This window comes from Mytilus californianus, unplaced genomic scaffold, assembly GCF_021869535.1.
Source record: "Mytilus californianus isolate M0D057914Y unplaced genomic scaffold, xbMytCali1.0.p SCAF_4, whole genome shotgun sequence".
NCBI lineage: Eukaryota > Metazoa > Mollusca > Bivalvia > Mytilida > Mytilidae > Mytilus > Mytilus californianus.
Window position 1 is genome coordinate 54,908,402 of NW_026262690.1, and position 20,571 is coordinate 54,928,972.

The following is a 20,571-nucleotide window of genomic DNA, read 5'->3' on the forward strand; positions in this document are numbered from 1 at the left end:
GAAAAAGTAAAACAGCAATTGTTCACAACTGTACAGAATAACCTATTGTCTTACTGCTGCACACTTGCTTCAAGGTTTCATTTCAATCACATCTCACATTCTCCTCCTAAATATGGTTTAAAGATTGGATTTGTCGTTGTTTATATACAATGATATTTTGATTAATTTAAGTCTCTGGAAAGTATCTAAAATCCTATTTTATCTTATATATGATAACACATGTGGTTTAATCCTTATTTTTAAAACAATTAATTGAAATATTTAATTTTTATCAACAGAATACAGGTGTGATCAGAGAACAACATCATGATAAGTGTGTTGAAGGAATGCCTGATGGAAAATTACTTTTACAACGGTGTGAACCTGGAAAATCATCACAAAAATGGCAGATTAATGAAATTTACACGTGGAAAAGATAATGAGAAATGAACATTTATTTATTCTAGTCAGTGCTCAGTGTTATTTATTAATGGTTACTATATGATATTTTAATCTTGAAGATTATAATCTGTCACATATGTTGGTGTTAAAGGACGAGTAAAATCATGACTGTTAACACAGCATTATGTTATCTTGTAACTAATGTGAAATGTAATAATAGACTCTGTTCAGGTAGATTATTGACATGATATTATTGTCAGAGGCAATTCTTGATTTTTATTGTGATTCTGAAAAAGTCAATTTGTTTTCTAATGTCATAGGAATGATTCTAATGTCATAGAAATGATTCCCATGTCATAGGAATGATTATAATGTCATAGGAATGATGATTGGAAGACTAAAGAGAAGAATGCAAATTTTGATTCCATTCAGCTGAAAACAAAAGTAGTTAATTATGATCATTTTTGAATGAAATTAAAAATTTGTATAGACTTAGGCTACCAACAGCTGAATTTACAGAGATTTAATAGGTATCAATAGGGTTAGAGAGTGACCATTGTACAAATTGGGCTTAGATCTAGATAAGTATGCAAACTCTTTACAACCTCTAGTTTGAAAAAAGCATAAAAAAAATAAAATCTTTGTAGAATAAAGCCACTATTATTTTTATAGATCATCAGGCTGCACCAAACAAACTCTATTTTAATTTTTGTATTGCCTAGATTTAGTTGTAAGTGAACATTTACTTAAAGATAAAACTTAACTTATCATAAACTTTATTAGCATAAGTTTATGTTTTCATTTGTTCAGCTTCTGTTCATATCTGCTCTGCCTATTTCCAGATCTATATCAATGCTTTAGGTAAACCATTTAAAACCTCATCAAAGATACCAGGCTTATATGCCTAATAATAAGGCCTCTGGAAAATAACAGGGCTTAGAGGGAACGAAATTTAATGATTTGTGAGAACAGCTTAAAAAATATGTAGAAATTTTACTTTGAAAAGATGACATTTGATTGAATAGGAATTAATTTTTTGAAGTAATTTATTGAAGGCTGTAAATGATTTTCATTTCGCTGAAGACAGTTGTGGTAGTAAAGTTAAACCTGATCAATGAGTTCATCAGTTAAACCAATTATTTACTACCAATTATTACTATAAATTTCCTCAAGTCATATATGCTACTTACTAGGCTGATAAAAAAACTGCAAATTAATTTCAGTTTAAGTAACATTGTGTCACAAATTTATGTCATTGTCCATATACATGCATGTATTGCCTTAACCTTAATATACTCTGAACTCAAAAATGAGTCAGATTAATATAAATATTATAATTGTGATTAATTTATCTGTGATGATACAATTTGTGGAATGAATGATAGGAGTTATTTGATCTCACCCTAACTTTGTGTTGTTATTATCTATGCAATTGTTGTAATAAGTATAGGTAAATATGCATTACGAAATAATTATTATATTCAAATGCTTTCTTTGATATAATTGCTGTTAGTTGAAATTCCATTAATTTTGGTTTGCTTGAATAAGAATGATATTTTATTGTTGTTTTATCTTCTAATGTTCTATTTTCAGGAATTTAAGTGTTAGAGATAGGTTCATTAGGCTTTTGAAAATCTTAATATACAACAAAAATAGGTGATGAAGTTTCAATTTCTTTGTCATGTTTTACACTGTAGAGCCATAATATTTGTATGTTTAGTATATTTCTTGATTTAGCATGCCCTTTCTTACTAAAGCAGGGGTATATAGTAATTATTGTGTGCTTTCTGTGTTTTTATTCCATTGTACTTTGCATCTATTTTTTTATATGAAATAAAAGCAACTACTGGTACTGACAAAAAAGGAAGTAATGTGCCTTATGTTTTAATTGCATATTGATCAGATAAAAGATAATAGATTTTTGACACCTGTTTTAGATTTACAGTGTGGTAACAAATGGACCCTTATATTTTGGGAAACAAGTCCTCTGTAGCTATGTTTTAACATAACTTCTTATGCAAGTTGAAGAGAATTTGTTTCCTGGTATCAATAAATCTATAATTCAATTTGTTCACTGATCCTCCACTTTCAAATAAATTTGTTAGTTGACTTGGATGTTTTGTATATGCCTGAAAGCATTTATCAATACAAAATGGTTTTTTATGTTTTTTTTCAAACCAAAAAAATTAAAGTGTGCCATTAGTTATATGCAAGTTTATTTTATAATTTATCTGATTTCTTGATGATACTTTTTTTATGAGTGTTGTTGTTTTTTTTAAACAGGAGTGTGTTAGTATAGTGCTAAGATAATAAAATGGTTTAATGTGTTTCAAAATTTTGATCTTGCAATGTAAAAATTTAATATAAATTTGATGTACATGTTTTAATGTAATTATCTTTCTTACTTCTTTATTTTCTTATATTTTTAACACTTTCGAAAGATGACTGTTTTAATGTGTGTTCAGAATATTTAAAAAAACAGCATTCTTAAAATAACTCCCACCTACTTATTTCTTCATTTTCCGACAGTAAAAAAAGCTACATTTTGTACTTATAAAATATGTTGTTGTCTCATGAATGAATATTGTTTTTGTCTTTTGTTATGTTTTTCATAAAGATATATATTATTATATTGAGTCAATATTTAAACATAACATTCCATTGTGTGGAGTGATATATGTGGATGGTAATAGATCTATATTGCTTGTAAGTAAATCACAGGTGCTAGTTTGAATTTAATATATAGCATATTGATAAGTAGTGTGGTACAAGGTCATTCATGTATTTCAATTCATTCAATTTAATATTGTAATGTAAAGGGTTATCATTATGTGTATAATGTCTTCATTACATTAAAAGCTACAATTATAAAAAAAAGAAGCGTTTAGACCTTAGTTTACACAGGAACATATATATTGACGGGACTTGACACTACCTGATTGTAGTCGATTTTATCGTCGTGCCATAGTTAATAAAGATACGATACAGAAACGGACATGTGTTAAAAACGGACTCGCTATTATCCTAATAATTTCTGATATTATCAATTAAATGTCATTCAAACTAGTTTTACAGTGAAGCTAGTGTATCAAACTTGTATTCTGTCAGTTCAAATTTGTTAAAATCGAAAGGATTTCATCACAGAATTGTGCAGAATGCAAACCAGGTAATAAAAAAATGGCGGCCATTGCCGCGATAATTTACAAATTCCCAAACTATTATAAAACACTTCACATCAAATAAATCAAACTTATTTTGGTAATTTTATATGACAAAATATATCTACTAAATGATAAAACTTGTATTTATTTACAATTAGAGTTATGTGGTTTATTTGTTGAGCAGTTCTGATAGTTTTTCAGTCAGACGCTACCAAATCCGTAAATCTCGGGAAGTCTCGGGGAGTCCGAGATTTTATCAATTTTATACTGAAAAGCGTATCAGATTCATTTCCCGTTAGATATACTGTTCCCAGGTTTACATCAAATGGCTATTGATAATTTTATGTATCATTAGTCTGTAAATAAAAGACAAGCATGAAGCATACATGGTTTTACATCAGTATGTTCTAAATAATTGTCATCTTGTAATTCATCAGTTTGTAAACTATGTAAAAAAGAAAGTTTTGCACTGTATATTTTAATTTAAAAACAACAAGTTTTCTTTAAAAAGCATTTCTCCTTGAATTCAAAAATGGTGCTAGAACAATTTTAATCTAATTTTTTCATAAATAAATGTACAACTACATAGTTTACAGAGAAATTACTTTTGTGTAAAAAAATACACTTTAGAGTACAACACTTGATTTTGTTGTTCTCGGAAAACCCTTTCTTTTGTAAAAAGATGAAGAAAGGCAAGTGTTTTATTTGTGTATTTTTTTTACAAAAATCTCAGGCTAGAATAACAGTTTAAATACAATTTTCTATTTCTCTCTGTAATTGAACCATATTGGTTTATTTAAAAAAAAATTTTTTTTTATCATATTTACATAAGATTGAATAACCTTATTACTAATCATACCAATTTCCTCTCACCAAAACTGTTAAAAAAAATACATCTTTATTTGATATCTCAAAATAAAACCAAAAACAGTAACGATTTAATGATAACCTGGTAATTTAAACTACAATTAAAGGGTTATCTCCCTTTAACATTTGGCTGATAAACCCTGTTCTCTTGCTCTTTAAGCCAGCATTAATTCAAATTGAGTCAATATTTCTATGCACCTTCTTGTTTATCAAATACTTTGTCATAAGACATGTAATTAGGAATATCCAATGACCAAAAAATTGCCAGTAATATCATACCTCTAGGGGAATAACCATTTTATCAATACAAATAGTAGAGATATGGTCTATCTATCTGAATATGTCATGTGACTCAACCTTTCATTTCTCATATAATATTAACATTTAATTCAACTTGACCTACATTTCGTGCATGAATGACTGGTAAATGCACATTTGAAAGATCTTGCAACAGGTAGACATGTGTGTTATTTATAATTTACAAGCACTGCCATGACACTGTTAATATTATATAATTGGTGTATCCTAGTTCATTGACACTGTAAAACAGTAATGTACATATGTCATTAAATGTTATTTACCCTGTAAGTTATGTTATTCCATGGATGCCAGTTTTAGTTGTTTGTGGGTACAGATTTCATTTGTGTTTACTTGATTTCATACCTTAACATTGTCTTTGAACATTATCGCTTACATTATATATAATACTGATGTTCATACTTTGTCTGAACAGTTGATAAAGGTCTTCAAGGATATCGCAGAACTCTTTTTTACAGTGAGATTAAGACAGCCCTGGTGTAGACATGTATTATTGGTACACTTTTAAATATGTATTGACGGTCATTAAATACGTTTATTCAATTTATAGTATAAGTTCTTCCTACAGATTCTGACAATGTTCATTTATTTCGATTCTTTCTTTTTGTGCTACCCCAAAACAAATAGGCAGTTAATTACTTTATCAAGTTTATCTAGTATATGTATTGGAGAAAATTTGAAATTAGATCTTAATGAATATTTTAGTATTTAACAAAGAAAGGTCAGTCATAATAAAACCACCTGTATTATTTTTTACATAAATGTTTGGGTACTGCAAAATATACTATTAACCAACTTTGCATAAATGTTCATCTTATGATGTCAGTATCTAAGCAAAAGGTCAGTTTTATAAACCTTTGGTTCAAATTTACATCTCTGTTCATACGGAAGATGATTATTTAAACATCCTTGGAGGAGTGTTTTTGTAAGCAGGACAACTTTGAGCCTAAAGCTTTCTGTCAAATCTAAATCTTAAATGACTTTAATTCATATCTCAGAGAAATAATTGTCTGAAATTGCATACAACCATCACCAAGTTAAGAATGGTAATGAAGCATATAGGGTTACGTTTGTGAATTGGTTTTTGTTTACGAATAGATATTGGTAATAGTAGATGGTCAATGTGCTAAATGCTTTCAAGTTATTTTTGAATTCTTCAACTGCAGTATGAATTTACACATACTTTTACAGCTAAAGGGAGTATTGGGTGAACTTTGTGCTCACACCTTGTCAATGTCTATGTACTTGCTAGAGCTAAACAATCACTAAATATTTCCTTCTATGTTTATTCAAAGATTGAGTTTTAAAAAAATACTTAATACTTTACATTGATGGTTATAAAAAATTCCTTTCTCTTCTGCTGAATTCAGCATTACATACAAAATTGTTAAATCATTTCTTAACTGATTTGTTGTGCAATCTTTTAACCATTATGAATCATGTATTATAGAAATATTTGAATGAATTGTCATCATTGGCTGTATATTAATGCATTCAGAATTTATTATTGGTAATGTCTAATATGGTTGTAGCATTGATTTGCTATATTGTATAAATGGGGATTTATGTTATTTGTATTATGTATTCACTTGTATAGCAATACCATGAATTGTATTTTGTTGAAATAGTGATTATGAGTGGAAAAGGTAATAAAAGAATATTTGAATAGAACTGTTTGACATTACTTCCTATTGAATCATATGGACCCAAGCTACATTAGCTAATTCATCACTTTAAAAATAATTATTTAATTATCCTTGCCTTATTATGCCCCTTCCGGGTCAGAGGAGGCATAAAGTGTTACCCTTGTCTGTCTGTACGTACGTCCCAAAATTAGTTTCTGTTCCCTAACTTTAGTTTGCTTCAACCAAATGTTATGAAAATTATACACAATGCTTTATACCACAAAACACAGATCAAAGTTTGTATTTTGGTGTCATCACTTTTACCATTCTAGAGTTATGCCCCTTTATAAATGGGACAGGTTTTGGTAGACTTGTTGGCCTCACATAGTCTTTACTTCAGCTTCCACCACCATGATAAAGCCAAGCACGCTTAATGTTGCTTTAACTACCAACAATCAATTAATTTATATAGTCTGTTCATTTCTTGCAGAGGTATATGAAGGGTTCTCAAGTTTGAAGTAAACCATGGTCCATCTTTCAAGCAATGTCCAACTTATCAGTTTGGTGTTAAATCCCTGCTAAATTTTGTTTGGAGTTTTGAAGAGCAAAGGAAACATTCAAAGCTACATTTTAGCAATCATTTGTTTGCTCATATATCTGTGTACTGGTATTGATATTATACAATTATTGACTTTTGATGAGGTTGATACGATTTATAGACTGAAATCAAAAGTCAACAATTGTTTTCTTATATGACTTTTTATCCTTCACCAATTTTCTAGTATTTGCTCACGATACTTCTGAAACTGCTCCCTGTTTTTAAACTAAATATATTATCTGCTTTTGCAGTTGCTAATTTTCATAAGTTGAAATATTCAATAAAGTTGACTAAAAACGCTGTTCCAAATCTTATATTGACCTCTCGTGATTTTAGCCATGGTGAATATAATGTTTTATCAAAGAGGATTTCCTATGCTTTAAGCCAATGAGAAAACAGAAAATTCATAGTCATATAATTATACAACATATCTACTTAAGCTGATAAAATTTAAATATCTATTTTTAATCTCCTTCAAAAATCTGTGACATCTTTATTACTAAGCTTTTTGACCAAAAATTGCTGAAATGTGTTTTAACAATCAGATACACTGTAGCACAAAATAAAGTTACATTACTGAAGTACAAAAATGCAAGAACATTGGCCGCAAAATCACAAATATGCTGGACCACATCATCACCAGTATCCTCCAGTAAAAAGACTGTTTATGTACTTATTTTCGCAGTGTATCTGTTTTCACAAATTTCGTGGTATGTATATTTTCGCTAAAATAAATACACATGAATACAAATGCAGACCACAACAGTATCAAAATCATTGAATAAATATTGAACAGATATATCATGTTATGGAGGGGTATTTGCTAAAAATACCAGTCAAGGGACGGTGAAATTTCCCAAGCAGCTAGTCGAGGGAAATTTGGTCCCAAGACTGGTATTTTTTCGCAAATACCCCTCCATAACATGATATATCTGTTTAATTACACCGAATAGATTTTGATTGAAACTGTCTGTACATGTGAAGGGAAATCGTAGTACCGTGGGAATTATACATGTACTTATATGCATTAGTGCTGTCTTTTTGTAACGTCATGGTATCTATATGTGTAAACGTCATTGTTATTCCATCATTAAATCATTCATTTGTATAGACCTTTTTCCCCTCTTTATATGTATAGTTCTGACAGTTTTCGTTTTAACTCAATCAATAGTGCTTAACCATGTTGTCGGGATAAAGTGAGAAAGGGTCCGAATAATTTTGGCGGGAACAGGCTCACGAGGGTAAAAAAGGAATATCCAAAATGGCAAATACCACGGCAGAGAGGGGAATTTGAGGCAAATTCACCGGCAGTGGTGAAAAAACAGGCAAATTCGTTTGAAATGAGGACAAAATGTTAGAATATGCGAAAAATACACTGGCTAACAACCAATCAAAATCCGGCATTCTTATATAAGGTGAAATTATACTGAAATATAAAACTGTATATGCATGTTCACCTTGTCTGCCTTACATATACACAGAAATGGGCATAAGACATTTGAGGGAAAATAAAAAATGCACATAGGGTCATTTGAGCAACGACATCATAGGACATTTTAACGCCGGAATATTAACTTTACCTGGATTTTCAAATAGGACGTTTGGGCGAAATTTCCTGTGATACTTTTATATGAATTAGGAAAGTATTTTTAAAAAGTAAGAAAAAAGAGTATGTTTTTAAAATAAATATATTTTATTTGATTTTACACCCCGAGTAATTCGCCCGGTTCTGGCTAGTTAATGGTAGTGTAGTCCTGAGTTGATCTCTACTTACCAATCAATTCTACTATAATTCATTGGCTATACAATTTTTTTTGTTCTAAATTTCTTATATTTATGAAGTGAAATGTCTGGCAGAAATTCAATCAAGAATAAATAAACAAAAGGTAACAATTAATACTCCAAGCCAAATATGACAGATTTATTATGTAATTAACAACTTTATCGGGTAATTAAACCTCTGAAGAACAAAAGAGTGATTTGATGATTGAATGATATTCATTTATTTAATTTTCTTTCATATTGTTTAACAAATAAAGACATTTAAATATTAGAAGTCCGTCGTTTATGTTTTGATATTTAAGGAAATACCGCGAAATTAAATACACACAAATTTATCAGCAAAATCAAACTTGTGAAAATAAGTACTCGCAAAATAATACATATACAGCATACTGGACAACAATAAGTACAGTATTAAAATAAGGAGATGTGGAATGATAGCCTATGAGATAATTACATGTATCCATCCGAGTTCAACTGACATGGATATACTATAGATGTTAAAATGCTAATCCTTCCACATATTCCATATTACCACTAGTTTAAGTTGGGGTCACATGGGGTTACTTTATTGAGTAACAGAGATTATGAACAATATGTAAAAAAGCAGTAAATGTCTTGTATATTTAATGATTAATAAAGTAAAATATATATAAAAACAATGCAATAAATACAGATCTTGTTTTTCACCTCAGAAAAATTGTGTATAATTTTAAAAACAGTTGTAAAGCTGAATGGAATTCATTAAAGATTTATGCCTATTGAAACAATGCAGCTGTAAAATGTTTTGCATACATCCCATTGGTCAAATGTGTAGTATCTAATCTGCATAGAACACAACCACTATAATATGTAATGTCAAGGTTTGTAGATAAGTTATCTTCCAGTTGTTAATATTTTTACAAATTCTGAAAAACAAAAACAAATCATGTTAACTGAAATTACAGTCACTCTACAGGGTTATTACCCTTGTCATAATATTAATTTATGCTTTATGAAATGATCAATCAATGACGCCTCATTGAGCATTTAAAATATTTTTTTTTAAAATACATAAAATGTAATGATCATTTTGAACTAGCCAAGTTTCTTGAAGAAAACTGTGGTCTTCTCTATTGAATTGATACACATTTTGTAATGTAAGGGCTTTTTTTGCTCTTAGTTGAAAGTCGCTCAGTTACCTGTAATTTTTCACATCTTGTTCCTTTGGTCTTTGAATGGATTGTTGTCTCATTGGCAATCATACCCCATCTCCTTATTTTTATATTTCTATCAGACTACGAAACAAAATACCATACAGTTCTGATTTATAAGACAGATTGTGATAAGCCCCTCCAGTACTTAATTTTTTTCCAAAGTCTTAAAAATCAGGAAATGAGATCATACACTCACCATCATAATTTACTTGTCCATCACCAGTTATATCAGCCTCCCTAATCATTTCATCCACCTCTTCATCTGTCAGACGTTCTCCCAAATTTGTCAATACATGTCTGAGTTCTGAAGCACTGACATAACCATTTCCATCCTTGTCAAATATTCTGAAACAGTCCCTGATTGTGTCTTCTTTTTCTGGAGGAGGTGCACGTTTTGAAATAATACTCTGTGTTTCATTGAAGTCAAACAATTTATTACCTATTAGGGAAAAAATAAGATTTTACAAAACAATATGGCATGGAGTTTTAAAATACATATTTGGGAAAATATTAGAACCTGTTTGTAATTTATCTAAACAAAGAAAAGAAAAATATGACAGTTTATAAACAAATTACAATTTGGGAATAAAGGATATTTTATACATTTATAACAGCATTCACCTCTGAGTACAGAAAAATCTAAACATCTCTGAAGCAACACAATGTGTTTTTTGTGACAAGTTTGATATAATACATTGCGATCTGGATCTGTCGCATTACATGTATGTCCTATGTCCAATTTTGGAGTTGATAACAATTTCAGTATATAAACTGTCATTAACACTTATACCTTACTGACCTCTGAAATCTTTAAAATTTGATCAAGAACATGAGAAGTGTACTTTTCAACCAAGTGATACTGTCTACCTGAAGTTACAAACCCTTGTATGGTTATATTATTATTATGTTATTAGGAACTTAGGCTGGGATGTACATATAATGGTAACCATGGTATTCAATATTTGTTTTCTGTGAACCATTACCTACCATGGGAAGCTCCATATTCCTGAGCAATGTTCTGTAAATCTGCCTGAGTAGGACTAAAGCCAATGGACCTCATAATAGTTGCTAATTCTTTCATGTTGACTTTCTTATCATTGTCTTTGTCAAATATAATAAATGCTTCTTTCAGCTCTGTAAAAAAAACTTGTATATCAGAATTACTCAAATATATTAACTCCTAAAAATAAAAAAGATTGTTTACTCTCACAGAAGAAGTACATACAGTGATCTGTAAAATCTTTTGTACATTATATATTTGTTTTTACTCTCCAATCAGTAACATTATTCAAAATTGTTTTCCAAGTATAACATGTTATTAGAAAATAGTAGAAAATAGTGGGGAAAGAAGAACAGTAATGATATTTTCACTACTTCAAGAAAAAAAAACACAAAAAAGTATATGAATGGTTAAAATTTGTCACACATTTTTATATCAAATTATTTATCCTTGTGATCACTCTTTATATTTGAATCAAATTAACTGTACAGAACAGACATAATAAAATGCCTTGCTGTACATGACTGATAGTCTTTTAATTTTTTCTTTGTCAAATTTTTGACAAAATCTGTTTGTCGTACAAAGTCAAAGGGCAAACAAAAATATACAAATTTAGATTTTAAAGAAAATATTTAAGAACACATTTGTAAAGATCAATAGTCATGATAGTAACATTTTTCTTTAAACTGAATAAATTCCTACTTTGGGAAAAGCCTGGCTCATATCTAAATAGCTCTTAATTTGAGAGACCACCATACTGTTTCATCGGATAATAATCCTTTATAGTCGCTTGTGCATATACACATATATCTTATATAGGTGATTGTGTTTTTTAAGAAAAATTATGAAAACTTAGAATAATCATGCTGTATATGTGCATGATGTGTATGGTATCATTATGAGTTCTGAATGTTATGGTATCCATAAAATTTACTTATGACTTATTGTTACATGGTTCTATATTTCATTTATATGTTGTTGAATATATTATTTTCTGCATTTGGATCACGCCTCTATTGTGTTCTTTCCAATAAATATTGAATAGAATTGAATTGAAATAATGTGTTATTAATTATCTCAAAATGAGGCTATTTTGGTATTTTTTGCATTTTTGCACTAAATTCAATAAGTTTGAAACCCATGTCAATATTTTTTCTTCTTATTTCAAAAAATATAGATACTGATCATAGTGATGTCTGACCATGTTATTTGGTAGATTAATCATTTAGAATACTTTTTGATTTTCAAATGGGCCAAAAAAAAATGGTGTTATTAATCCCAAACTATTCATACAAATAAATCCCAAATTTGCATTATAACTCCAACAGTTCAACCTGTCCAAAATACAAGTACCTGTGACATAATATATTGACTTAGTATAATAGTCCCAGCAAGAACTTACCCTCGAGCTGCTGCTGTGAAAACTTCGACTACAAATATAAAAAAAATAGATATCAATGAATATAGCAGGGTTTACCTGGTTTAAGTACATAACTGTTTAATGCAGGTAACTGAATGATTGCAGTACATGTATAAACTGATAAGGTAAATAATGACTCAATGAGATCAAATATAATTATATTGATAAAGGTAAGTCGCTACAGGTAAATAATTTACTTTGATATCTTCTTTGTGTATATATTTCTGTTTATTTCACAAGTTTGTGGACTTATTTATCGAAAACTTTTTATATAGATTAATATTCGTATTCTTACCATGATAACGATATATATATCTTCCACAATTTCTTCCAGGTGTGTCTTTATTTCCGGTATATAGGTATGAAAATGTCACAATACCTTTGATTGGTTGAGTACTTTGATAAACCGGTTGTTGTGTATTCGTCTGCTAACCATATCTCTTACAAAATTCCACTTAAAATTTCGGAAAAAACACATGTCATCAATTATTTGAAATAGTAGTCCACATTTTTATATTTTGCCCTAATTGTAATTTCTCCAAGGGTACGAAATGACTATAATTCACCATTATGGCATAGATAACGGTTTAATAATTTATAGATTGTCAATACAATCTGTTTTTTATACACAATTGCGAAATGTCAATACCCCCAGATAAGTTGAGGTAAGTATTAAAAAGTTTTATATGTGTTAATATTGAAAAAAAAGTAAATGAAGAAAAAACTTTTTAAAAATAAGTTATTACATGAAAGTGTTAGGGGACGACCATTTGATATTCTGGGGGGGGGGGGGGGGGGGGGGGGGGGGGGGGGGGGGCCAGGAGGATTTGTTTTGGATCGGTTATTTATTTTGGTAAACTAAGAGGACAGATTATTTATTTTCTGCACTGTTGAAGCAAGATTTTTCATTTTCATTAAAACAAGGGACTGATTATTTATTTTCATATCTATATTAAAAATATTTGAAAACATACACTTTTTAAATTCATTTTTTATTATAAATAATACATGTACAGTCAAGTCATTAATGTACCATTTAATCAGAATTAATCATCATCCTCTGCGGAAATGAATCTTCTGAATTCCAAACTGCATATACATGTATTGCATACATACACGGTATTAGAGTTGGGCTGTGACTAGCCTCTCTTAAAAGTATTGCCAAATATATTTACGCCGAGCGGAGCGAGGCAAAAATATTTTGAAGGGTTTTGAAGCCGCTGAAGGCCCAAAGAAACTATAGAACAAATGATGCAAAATCGTGCTTTCTGGGCGTTCCCAGACCCTTTCTTATTCTTAAAACGCAAGTTCTGTTTTAATAATTTTTTGACAATATTTTGGTCTCAAAGCAAAATGTATAGATTCAGCGTAAGACATAAGTTTTTATGGACAACATCAAAAGACCAATATGAAGAATAAAGTAAAAATGTAATTCACATAGTTAAGTATGTGGCTGCTGGTCTTTTTGGTTTTTTTTGTTTTTTTTTGTTGTTTCGGCATGCAGAATTTAGATCTTTTATACCTGTAAATTATATGGGGTTTTATTCAAATTAAGGTAAGAGGGGGCTGATTATCAGTGATATAACTATGTCAAGTAATTTTTAATAACACATTTCAATTACAACTTGATGTAGCTCTTAACTGGGATACAATTTAAAGTAGTTAAGTTGTAAAATTAGCTAAAAAGTCTTGAATCAAATAAAACTCATGATCAAGTTGAAAACAAAATTACTAAATCACAAAAGGAATGCAACACTAAGAGAATACAGAAGGGCAATCAATGAACAAAAGACAAATTTAAAGAATCATTGATCCAGAAAAAACAGGTGCTACGTCCAAGGGAGAACAGAACTTGCTTCTTGCAAACACTCGCTGTGAAAACAATTTGATATGAATTAAGACAAGCTTTTGGTTTTAAAATTTCCTACATAAAGGCATTTGCCTCAATGTAGTTACAGCCCTGTAATAAAAGTGAGGTAAGTGTTCCTGAGCCAATATACCTCAAGTTAAATGAAACCCATTTTCAGACATTTCAAGTATATTTAAATAATATTTATACCTTTATTATTAAAAGATTTGGGAAGTGTTTCCCGATTTTTTTTTGAAAAAAGATGAATTTTATGAAGAATCTGGTGCCACCTCATACTTTGGAATAGCATTTATAAATTGGCTTAAAGACCTGCCGAGTTATTCATTTTCAATACATTGTAGGTCAGGTTATTTATTTTCTAACTACCACAGAACAAACCATTTATTTTGGTGATTATCAAGGCTGAGTTACTTATTTTCAAAATCCTCCTGGCCCCCCCCAGAATATCAAATGGTCGTCCCCTTACCATCTTTTTTGCTCTGCCTCATCTGGTCCTTTGGTCTGATCCAAAGGACCAAGTCAGCGTTTCTCATCTCTTGGCGTCCGTCGTCCGTCGTCATTAACTTTAACAAATATCTTCTCCTCTGAAATTACTGGGCCAGATTTAACTAAAGTTGGCCACAATCATTATTTTGGTATCTAGTATAAAAAGGTGTCTGATGACCCGCCTGCCAACCAACATTGCCAACATGGCTAAAAATAGAACAAAGGAGTAAAATGCAAGTTTTGTCTATTTTCTTGAAAACTTCTATAAATACAGAAAATCTGACAGGGGCAGAATTTATGAGATCTACCAATGATTGTCTATTTTCATCAAAACTGTCAATCGACTTCTTATAGGAGTTATTGCCCTGAAATGACAAATTTTACCATTTATTTTCCATTTTTGCCTATCATTTTGAAAATTATGATAAATAGATAGAAACTTTATACAGTAAAAATGATCAGCATGACAAATATCTTCTCCTCTGAAATTACTGGGCCAGATTTAACTAAAGTTGGCCACAATCATTATTTTGGTATCTAGTATAAAAAGGTGTCTGATGACCCGCCTGCCAACCAACATGGCCAACATGGCTAAAAATAGAACAAAGGAGTAAAATGCAAGTTTTGTCTATTTTCTTGAAAACTTCTATAAATACAGAAAATCTGACAGGGGCAGAATTTATGAGATCTACCAATGATTGTCTATTTTCATCAAAACTGTCAATCGACTTCTTATAGGAGTTATTGCCCTGAAATGACAAATTTTACCATTTATTTTCCATTTTTGCCTATCATTTTGAAAATTATGATAAATAGATAGAAACTTTATACAGTAAAAATGATCAGCATGACAAATATCTTCTCCTCTGAAATTACTGGGCCAGATTTAACTAAAGTTGGCCACAATCATTATTTTGGTATCTAGTATAAAAAGGTGTCTGATGACCCGCCTGCCAACCAACATGGCCAACATGGCTAAAAATAGAACAAAGGAGTAAAATGCAAGTTTTGTCTATTTTCTTGAAAACTTCTATAAATACAGAAAATCTGACAGGGGCAGAATTTATGAGATCTACCAACGATTGTCTATTTTCATCAAAACTGTCAATCGACTTCTTATAGGAGTTATTGCCCTGAAATGACAAATTTTACCATTTATTTTCCATTTTTGCCTATCATTTTGAAAATTATGATAAATAGATAGAAACTTTATACAGTAAAAATGATCAGTATGACAAGTTATGCAAATGAGTCAATAAAGTCGAAATCGTCCGACGACTCCTCATTGTAGTTATTGATCTTTAATGACGACTTTTATAGATTATTTGCGTTTTTGCGTAATATCTGAAAAAGTATAATAGATAGAGAGAAACTTATAAATTAGCAAAGATGATCAGCAAGACAAGACCTACAAATAAATCTGAACAGTTGACCCTTCCGGAGCACCTAAGATCACCCCCAGTTTTTGGTGGTGTTCGTGTTGCTCAGTCTTTAGTTTTCTATGTTGTGTTTTGTGTACTGTTGTTTGTCTGTTTGTCTTTTTCTTTTTTAGCCATGGCGTTGTCAGTTTATTTTCGATATATGAGTTTGAATGTCCCTTTGGTATCTTTCGCCTTTCTTTTGAAATCGTCAGACGACCTCTTATTGGAGTTATTGCCCTTTAATGACGATTTTTGCCAATTTTTGGCATGTTTGCCTAATATCTGAAAAAACTATTTAATAAATAGATAGAAACTTAAATAAATAAACTTGATCAGCAAGACAAGATCTACTAATAATTCAACATGGTTAAAATCGTCTGACGTTACTTTTTGGAGTCATTACCCTTTAATGACAATTTTAACAATTACTAAGTTTGCGTTTTTGCCTCTTATCTTGAACACTATTATAGATAGATATCTACTTTTAATAGCAAGACCAGATCTACAAATAAGTCAACGTGGTCGAAATCGCCAGTCGACTCCTAATGAGAGTTCTTGCTCTTTAATGACGATTTTTACCAATATTTTCGGTTTTTTCCCTTTCGTCTTGAAAACTATAACAGATAGATAGACACTTTAAATAGCAAAAATGATCAACAATACAAGATCTACAAATAAGTAAAAACATGCCGAAAATGTTAGTAGACAAAATAGTCCATAACGCATTACATTAAAGCAATGCAAAAACTGAGCAAAACGAACCTCTCAAAAAATGGGGATGATCTCAGGTGCTCCGGAAGGATAAGCAGATCCTGCTACCCTACTGGTACCGATCTTGTCGCTCATGATAAGTACAAGTCAGTAATAAGTATCATTCGGTGATGTGACAATGTAACACAGTATAATATCTAATGAAACTATTATTTTGGTTAGAATATGAAATTGATTATTATTGTAACTATTTCAAATGATTTTATAAATAGTTTGAACATATTTCATTTGCTTATTAAATAAACAATATAGAGTTGAAACATGAGTCAATAGAAATTATAAGTATAAAAATAAGATGTGATATAATTGCCAGCTGAGACAACTCTCCACCGGAGACCAAATGATATAGAAGTTGGCAACTATAGGTCACCGTACGGCCTTCAATAATGAGCAAAATCCATACCGCATAGTCAGCTATGAAAGGCCTCGAAATGACAAATGTAAAACAATTCAACCGAGAAAACTTATGTAAAAACAATGAACGAAATACAAATATGATATACAGCAACATACGACAACCACTGACTTACAGGCTCCTGACTTGGAAGAGGCACATACAGAATGTGGCAGGGTTAAAATATTAGGGGGTGCCCATCCCTCCCCTAAACCGGGACAGTGTTGTAACAGTACAACATATGAACAAACGATAAAAATCAGTTGAAAAGGGCTTAACTCATCGATACCAAGCAGAAATACAAGTAACAAAAACACAGACCGGATGTGAAAGGGAATTTATACACCCCTACAACAAAAAAGACACTAAGTACAGATCTGAGAGTACTCGCAGTTACTGACAGCTAGTTCAAAGCCAATAGCAAGTATTAAAAATGTATCTAAGACTAAAGTAGCACACATCCAACTTCCAACATCCAATGGATTTAATATAAAGACGTTTTTTGCAGTCAGAGAAAAACATGACCTTTAGTCGAGTAACATTAACCATCAAATTTCATTTTTTTTGCACCCACCTAACATACGGCTAAAATCATATATCATTCGAAAGCATATCATCGGTACTATCTATTTTGTCCGGTCGTTAAATATTCGTACGGTTCAATTTCTGTCAAATCACAATGAAAGATCAAGGACGGACAATTTCTTATTTTACAAGATGTCAACATTTATGCATATTCGGTCTTCTTAATTACAAAATTCTGTATGAAAATATGAAAAACGGTTAGAACAGAGACTATGAGTCAGTTGCCAAAAGCACTTTAAAATATTAATGACGTATTTTTAATAAATAGCGTCTTTTCCCTGAAATTCCGGTGAAAGGATAAAAATAAGTGAAAACCAAAATATTTGTCTGTGATTCAATTGTTAATCACCATAAAATCAAATAACACATTTCATTTAGTGCCAAGGAAGTTTTTGATATCATACTTGAAATTACTTCCGGCCAATGACGGTTCTTGCTAATTACACAGCCAATCATAACGGTGTCTTCCCGATTGTCCCACTTTTTGAAATTACAGGTAAAAAAGTAATGAAATTTTGTGGGACAATCGGGAATATGTTTGTGGGACAATTGGGAAGTTTAAATGTGGGACAATTGGGAATTGTTTTGATAGTGATTAATTTGTTTTTATAGTCTGTATCAGTTAATTACAGGTTACTAATCACTGTAACTTATAAAATATAAAAAAAAAAAAATGAACAAATAATAATACTTACATATTATATTTTGCACATGTAGTAGGTACAATTGAAGTATCATCAAACATGGAATATAATATGAAATCATAAAATTTTAGTCTTAGATGCATGATTTTTTTAATTAGTTTTTATTGGCTTTGAACTAGCTGTCAGTAACTGCGAGTACTCTAAGATCTGTACTTAGTGTCTTTGTTGTGGGGATGTATAAGTAGCTGTCCACGTCCATGTCCACTCTGTGATTTGTTAGATGTATTTCTGTCTGTACCCATCTGATGAGATAAGCCTTCTTCAACTTATTTTTTTTAGTTTATTCTTATGTTGTACTGTTACAACACTGTCCCAGGTTAGTGGGAGGATTGGCGCCTTCAAATAAGTTTAACCCCGCCACGTTCTGTATGTGTCTGTCCCAAGTCAGGAGCCTGTAATTCAGTGGTTTTCGTTTGTTACTGTGTAACACATTTGTTTTTCGTTCATTATTTTGTACATAAATTAGGTCGTTAGTTTTTCTAGTTTGAATGTTTTTACATTTTTCATATGGGACCTTTAAAGCTGACTCTGCTGTATGGGCTTTGCTCATTGTTGAAGGCCGTATTGTGACCTATAGTTGTAAATTTCTGTGTCATTTAGTCTTTTTTGGAGAGTTGTCTCATTGGCAATCATACCACATCTTTTTTTTATGGAAGTCTGGTTCTTCTTTATAGTTGGTGACGAGTCCTGTTGACTGCACTTTATGGCAAAGACACTGGGAATATTGGAAAAACAACCTTTGATATTGATTCTTAGAAAGGCTGATCTGGCAGAATTCTAGACAACAGCTTCGTTATCAAAAAAAGGAAGTTGTTGGGTTCAGGTGAATCTGACGTTGGGTGTTAGCAGTCTTCAATAGTGCAGAGAATGTTGTATTAATGTCCTCTGACTTCCCTAGTAAAATTGTAAAGACTTCTGGAAAAATCTCTCCATCAACAAGTTCGTGTAAAGTGTAGAATGTAAACGAGTTTATACCTTTTTTTTTTAGAATTGCATGCATTATTTTTTCAAAAACTTTATAGAGAAAATGTAATTAAAATTACGGTATTGAAATTTGTTTTATAAATAACGTAACATTGTATATATATTCCATAAATCAGAAATAAATTTTTTTTAATCAAAAGTGCATTAATCTAATGATTTAAAAAACATTTTTTTTTATACTTCTATAAAATTAATATTAAATGTGCAATAAATTAATTCTTGTTTATTTAGCAAAACAAACAACAGTTACATTGTTTATCTAAGAACATTTTACTTCATAAAATAATGTGGGACAATCAGAACTTTTCATGTGGGACCATCAGAACTCTAAAATTTTAAAAAGTGGGACAATCGGGAATAAACCATCATAACAACCCATACAGTTGCCAAAAATACCACCGTCTGCAAAAAAGAGCTTTTTTAAATCTGTTATACGTCAAATAATATTTTTACGTAGTCAAATTTTAGGTTGAAGAAACACATTTAAAATATTCAAAAATGTTTGAAGGAAATAATATATGCGGGATGCATGCTTTAACGGGGAATTTAGGGAGCTAAACTTTGATATTTCAATATGTAGTTTAATTGCCAGCCTGTTAAAAACTTTTCTTGTTATTTTGTTTGTCATTTCATGATTATCATTACAGGAAATAAAGGACCTATAAAACTAAATACATAAATAGATAATTACATAGTTAGAAAGCTATTTAATGAAAAGTTGAATTTCAAATATTTCTCTTATACAAATTAAAAAAAAATGTTTTCTTTGTTGCTTCAACTGCTTGACGAAAAAAGCAAAAACTATTATATTCTAGACACTGAAAATGTTCTTTGTTCTTATCTGAAGTAGGAAACCTTATCAAGATATGTAATTTACTAGTACAAATTTAAATGTTGCAGTTACATACTGTTGTATTTGGCAAATACTTTCGGAACTTTGGGTCCTCGATGCTCATCAACTTCGTACTTCATTTGGCCTTTTTAATACTTTATTTATTCGATCTTCTC

At 30.5% G+C, this 20,571-nt stretch overlaps 2 protein-coding genes across 3 annotated transcripts in view; one reads left to right on the forward strand and one right to left on the reverse strand.

Annotated features, from left to right (window-relative positions):
• LOC127698469 (N-acetylgalactosaminyltransferase 7-like) overlaps positions 1-6,398 on the forward strand; it is a 52,203-nt gene extending 45,805 nt beyond the window's left edge. For both annotated transcript variants that reach the window (XM_052201946.1, XM_052201945.1), the window contains exons 13-14: positions 279-3,275; positions 3,857-6,398. In XM_052201946.1, the coding sequence (XP_052057906.1) occupies positions 279-419 (141 nt within the window). In that variant the 3' untranslated portion in view covers positions 420-3,275; positions 3,857-6,398. The remainder of the gene's footprint in view (positions 1-278; positions 3,276-3,856) is intronic.
• A 2,944-nt stretch (positions 6,399-9,342) lies between these two features.
• Positions 9,343-12,741, reverse strand: LOC127698512 (calmodulin-like). Its single transcript, XM_052202024.1, has 5 exons — positions 12,644-12,741; positions 12,331-12,358; positions 10,916-11,062; positions 10,125-10,367; positions 9,343-9,640 (listed from the first exon to the last, which is right to left on the reverse strand). The coding sequence occupies exons 1-5, from the start codon at positions 12,644-12,646 to the stop codon at positions 9,609-9,611; spliced, it is 453 nt and encodes a 150-aa protein (XP_052057984.1). The 5' UTR covers positions 12,647-12,741; the 3' UTR covers positions 9,343-9,608.
• Positions 12,742-20,571: the final 7,830 nt, after the last annotated feature.